The 6,033-nt window shown below is 44.2% G+C and overlaps 1 protein-coding gene across 7 annotated transcripts in view; it reads right to left on the reverse strand.

Annotated features, from left to right (window-relative positions):
• The window catches only part of RAP1GDS1 (Rap1 GTPase-GDP dissociation stimulator 1), a 101,471-nt gene extending 95,705 nt beyond the window's left edge, over positions 1-5,766 (reverse strand). For 2 of the 7 annotated variants that reach the window (XM_080369010.1, XM_080369014.1), the window contains exon 1: positions 5,593-5,764. In XM_080369010.1, coding sequence (XP_080225136.1) covers positions 5,593-5,596 — 4 coding nt within the window. In that variant the 5' untranslated portion in view covers positions 5,597-5,764. Of the gene's footprint in view, positions 1-5,592 lie in introns of all 7 variants that reach the window. The other 5 variants (XM_080369017.1, XM_080369009.1, XM_080369016.1 and 2 more) reach the window with 4 other exon arrangements.
• Between the last annotated feature and the right edge of the window lie 267 nt (positions 5,767-6,033).

Here is a 6,033-nt window from a genome sequence, read left to right on the forward strand (position 1 = left end):
AATTTATGCATATTTTGAATTCCAACCTCTTCAGACACACATACATTTATTCCCTGACATTTCTTATCAGAATTTGTGAAGAAGATGTATCTGAAAGTGTTTCAAGTCAGAGATACTTCCAAGACATATGCCTTGCCAACACACGCTTATACTTGTACGGCTAAGGTATGCTGTATTTATTCGCAGGTCCCAAAGCATCCTGCACTAAATTCTGTCCTCTATCTGGAGCTAAATGAACAGCAATTATCTGGTTTATAGATTTGACAAATTCTTCTGGATATCTGCCGACTTCATAACCTACTTGAACTAGAGCTTAAGAACACAGTGAGATCACCAGAGTTTCTGCACAACTTAAACTCTCTGAACAAGAACCATGCAACTCTCAGGCTGAACAAATGTTGTCAGGCTGTGTGCACAGCTTTGAGGCTCCTTAAACCACAGTCATTTATTTCAGAGTTTACAAATTGTATTAGGCATATCTAGAGCACACACAAATTCTAGTACAGCTATTTTATTTTTTTTTTCACTAAAAGGAACTTCACCATTCAGAAGTCCATGACTTTTAACTATTATTTTACTCTACCAGAACAAATTTCATTTGCTTGCCATTACATTAAAATTTGTAAACAGAAACATTTTTCTACATCATATCTAACAAAAAGAGGCCCTGGGAGATTGTCCTCGCAGTGAAAGCTCTTCTTATAAAATCCCTTACTAGGAAAAGCTCCTTGTCTAATTAAAATTCAAACTGTCATTAAAAAAAATTCTCCATTAGCTGAAGAACATGTATTGACATTTTAAGACTCCTAATTTCCAGAAGTTTAGACATAGTTCCTAATTATTTTAATCTGGAAAGAAGTTAGAATTGGAAATTTGATGCCTCCACAGTATATCAAGACAGCAGGGATGCTCGTTTTCTTGAACACACAGCATGTGAACAGACCCAGGTGGACTAGTCAACACTGGAAAATGGAGTTTCTCTTACATCAGTAACTAGGTCACTGTTTAATGTCCCTTTGTTATGCTAAAACATCAACTACATCCTGCCACAGAGTTAAGAAGGGATAACAACCAACCTCCTTGACAGATGCCATACATGAATCTCCACTGCTTTCCATCAAACGGTGATGACATAATTTTTCCTTTTACTGAACCAATTGTAGGTTATGTTATTTTTTAACATATTTATAAATAATTAAATTCTCAGAACTCCCAGAAACAAATCTGCGTTACTTGAGGAACACGGAAAATTATAATGGGTCTTCTCAAGGGCTGTCAGCAGCAGCTAAATGGTACTACAAAAAAAGAGGGTAAAAATTATCTGATTTTATTTACATTTATACCACAACTATTTTCTTAACTTTTTTTTTTTTTTTTTTGGGGGGGGGGAGAGATGGGAGGGGAACACAGAGTCAAGATCCTCATTTCTTTCTCCTATTTCTGTCCTCTGTTGTTCCATTCATCCATCTATTATGCCCGCCTTTCCTCTGCTTCTAGTATTTCTCTCCCTCCATGCATTTCCCTTAAGGGATTTTTGTTCCCTTCTATTCTTGTCTCTTGTCTTGGTAGCTTTCTCATTTCCATTGTTACCGCTTTGTTTCCTTCAGGTTTCAGCTGTTCTCTTGCCCTTTCTCTTTCCACTTTCAGTTTGATGCTACAGAAAGCCAGATGTTCCTCACAGACTTCTGACACTACCTCCGAATATTCTGCTCTCAGGAAACCTACTTGCGAATGAAGCCTTTAACCTAAAGCTAAAGACAGAACTGCTTCATTTCAGTCTCACGTAATAACAGAAGATCACAAATATTGGCCTGAACACAGGAACAGTTATTCATTAAGGAAGGTCAGTCAAACTAACCTAACCTCTCTGGCTGCTTCAGAGGCATACTTCGAGGAACATTACTGAAGCAAAAGAGATGCAGTCCAAAACCAGTCTTCTCCATGTTTGTTTTTTAAATACAAGACTTTCACCAAAAATCAGTCTTGTTTTTAGGAAATGCTAATACAATATTTTATACTGGCTTAAACTGAAATATTTGGGCTGGCTAGAACTAATACACTGGTGGTGTAAGAAGTCTGTTTTAGCAAAAATTTTAAAAGAATTAAAAATTATCTTTTTGTGCAATGGATAGATCTCTTTTCCAAGCAACTTATTAGTCTGACTTGCATCTTTTATAACAAAACTAACAGGAAATCTCTCAAGATGGAAGACTTTCATTAGCTTTCACTCCTCTCATGTCTGAAGCTAGTGATTACATTTTTAACTAAAAAGCAGGGAGAACTATCCCTGTCTTCCTGAAAACAGTATTACACACAAGCACGCCTGAAGCTTCACACCTTCCTGCCTCCTTTATTTTGTGAACTCACATCCTGAAGACAGAGAGTGGCTTGTTACACCCTGACCTGTGGTTCACTTTGGATTTGGTGTGTGACAACCCTCAGGCTGACCCCAAAACTCGATACATAGTTGCACATGGTAATTCTTCAGGGAATCTGGGAGAGAAAACAAGAGTATATTGGGAAGACAGAGGCAATACAAATCTTTGTTCTGACAACAATGTAGCTAAATGGACAGTATTTAAATCCAACTACATCGCAGCCTGTGTGCTTTCTATATCTTGTCATCATGCCATTACGGCTAGGTATTGTAAAAAGAGTTTAGCAGGTTGCTTTCACAGTTTGCTGCCCAACAAAGCGCCTAAGCATGTATTAAGCTTCATCAGAGCAGAGGCTGCCTTCCATTTTCTGCTAACAAAACCAATAGTCTCAAAATGGAAGAATACTTCTATAAGCTTTCCCTATTACAGACCATAACGACACTTCAAACAAACTGTTAAGTCTCATTAAAAAAAAAATTGTCATCTGTATTTGCATTCCGCATACAAACTCTCATAAGTGGTGTTTCTCCATCTTTTGGGGCCAAAGGATTACTGTTGAGTGGTCAACATGTAACCAAATTCCTGATTTTTATTTTACTAATTTACGTTTGTAAAATAACTGCAGCCTGCTTACAATAACCACCACAGGACACTGCTCTAAAATAGAAAGATTTTCTTAGATATAGTGTGTTTGCACAAGTATACCACTTGTGTTTTTCAAGGTTAAATAACAAGAACTGACTCTGGAAACCCGCTATTCATTGTGAAACCGAAGTATTACATTAGTAACTGAAAAGTAAAAACCTGTAATTATTCTTATAAAAACAGAAGTAAAGTACTGGTGGTGCACATGTCATCTCAAGTATTCAAAGTGCTCTACCGCCAGAAGGACTTACGGCAACTTGCTTCTCAGCACCAAACGTTGAATATTGTTTAAACTGTACTCAGACAGAACTTTGAATAAATGCAAGCAACACAAATGGTAATTTTGGAAAGAACTGATATTAATGAGAGCAAATCAGTATCCTCTAGGAGGAAACAACAGCCATAATATCTTCAGAGGAATACACACTTGGAATCAGAGTGGCAGCAGAAGTATTTCTACACAGTCAAGAAAAAGCAGATCCACGTATACATAACCAGTATTTTTAACAATAGAAATATTTTAATTGGGAGTTAGAATATACCTACTTGGGCTTCCATTTTATATCATCAGTATACAAACCACTTAATATCATACCAAACTTCATAAATACAGAATAGATCATATGTTTAACCTTAAGACATTCGTGCTCTCTCTGCCACAAATGCTAGCTTATTGAGCCCAAATTAGGGAAAGATATAAAAGCTACAGGAAGAACAAATTCATCCTTAATTCTAAGGATTTTCAGCTTTTATGTAATGCATTACCAAAAAGAATACTATAAGCTGAATGAGGGAAGGTAGTGCATTGATTGTATGAGCCTAAACATAAGTCTCGCATGGAAAGTCATTATTAGATTGCGAGCCAAGGTGAAACTGATTTCAGTCTTTGCCACTCACAACAAGATCTGCTGCAGAGGCTACTTACGGTTTGCCTTGATTTTAAAGACAGTGGAATCAGACCCTGACACTTGAAGAAGTTGGGGTGGGGAAGGCTCCTCTATTTTCACATGCAATCTCTCTGGGCAATTATGGATAGGTGCTGATAGATTCACAGAAAAATTATTTCAGTCTTCCTAAAAATAATTATAACTACCCTTACTTATGCAGCAAGCTGTAGCAGATTTTCAAGCTGTTTACGAACCTGCCTGCAACTGAAGCATAGACTCCTCTAAAAAGGAGCGCTGTGCTCATTCTGCACCAGCTTTTCTGAACAGGTTTTAAGTGATGCCCTTAAGTTGTTTCTTTTTTGGAAGCCAAAACAGAGTTACCAACAAGCAGACTTTAAACAGAACGATGAGATTCATAGTCCTACTTAGTGACTGGAGGAGACAGGAAACATACCCAAACTAAATTCACGCGGGTTAAAAAGGCAAGGCACAAGAAAAGAGTTTACCTAGGATGAAACCCGACATTCCTCATGCCTGACCCTGACAGCTTCTAATTTGAACCATTCTCCAAAGGTTCTCCATTGCTTTAAAGGAGTTAAATAAGTATCTACCCCCATCTCATAACCAGAAAAACTGAGGCATTGCAACTGCTTCTTTCCATGGAAACTTCTAGTTAAAAGTGAAAGATGCATGTGATCTGCAAAGAAACTACTGATTTACCTAAGGCCGCAGGAAGTGCTGATGTCAAACCCCTGAGCCCAACTCGGGAACCACCACCTCCTCACCCTGGTTGTGAGCCACAGCTCCCTACCCTCCGGATCTGCACCCTCTGTCTCACCATCACACCTGGCAGACTGGCTGGGTCTTTGGCAGCTCAACGTGGGCGCTCCCTACCCATCCCTGGGATCTGCGTTACAGCCAGATTTCTGGGAAATCTGTTTTATGGTGGCTGTTTAATACCAGCAGAGCTGTAGTTTGTGCAAGAGGATGAGGTGGAGGAGGCAAAAGAAATTCACTGAGTGCTCTGTAAAGAAAAATCAAATACTGTACTACTTAGATTCACATGGCATTTGTTGGAAGCTCCGTGCAAGCAGCAGCCAGCATGAAACTACTTAATTTACAGTCTTAAGACCAAAAAAAAAAAAAAAAAAAAAAAGGCAGAGGTAATATGGCTGCATCTGTAGGCACGAGTAACGCCTTCCTAAAAGCCGGAGAAATACGAGGATCCTTGCGTCTTCCACGAGCGGCGAAGGGAGATTATTTTATAATCACTGCCCCAACCGTCTCCATTATGCAAACGGTAACTGGGAGCGCGTCCGGGGGTGCCTTATGTAACTCCTTGCCCCGAAGCCCCCTTCGCACCCGGAGAACCGATTCTGCCCCTAATCCGCCCGGGCGGGCACCCCGGGCTGAGCCGCCGGGCCGGGCCGAGCCCGGCAGGCGGCGGCGCAGGAGCCGCGGAAACTTTGCGCTGCAGGGCCAGGGGCCGGCCGGTGGCCGCGGCGGCGCCGGGGGCTCGGCGGACGCCGCTGCCCCCCAGGCTGAGGCGCGGCGGCAGGCGGCCGACGGGGAAGTTGGGCCAGCCGCCTCTCCCCACCCACCGGCGACGAGCGGGCGGCGGCCTCCAGGGGCAGAGGGGCGGCGGCAGGGGGGCTGCACGGCGTGGTGCTGGGGCGACTTACCCATGGTGCCGCCGCAGCCTCCTCCTCCTTCCCCTCCTGCCGCTGCTGCAGCCGCCGCCTCTCCGCGGGCGCGGAGAGAGGCGCGGGAGGCGTGAGCGCGGGGCGGGCGCGGCAGCGACGCGGAGCCTGCGTGCGGCGCGGCTATGAGTCAGGGTAGCACATCCGGGCAAGGCCGCTTAGGAGACACCCCGCCCGCCCGGCGGCACCCTGCCGCTGCCGCCGGGGAAGGGCGGGCAGCTACGGAGGGCAGAGGCGGTGCGGGGCCGGCGGCAGCGCCCCCGGCTGGGAAGGAGGGAGCCGAGGGGCGGGTCCCCGCGGAGAGCAGCGGCTCCCGCCCCTCGCCGCGGCCCCGGGCCTCCTTTGTTAGGGCTGGGGTGGGGCCGCCCGCCGGGCCGCGGGGGCAGCATGGCGCTGGGGGAGCGAGGGGCGCCGGCCCGACCG

This window comes from Falco punctatus (genome assembly GCF_963210335.1).
Source record: "Falco punctatus genome assembly, chromosome: 1".
NCBI lineage: Eukaryota > Metazoa > Chordata > Aves > Falconiformes > Falconidae > Falco > Falco punctatus.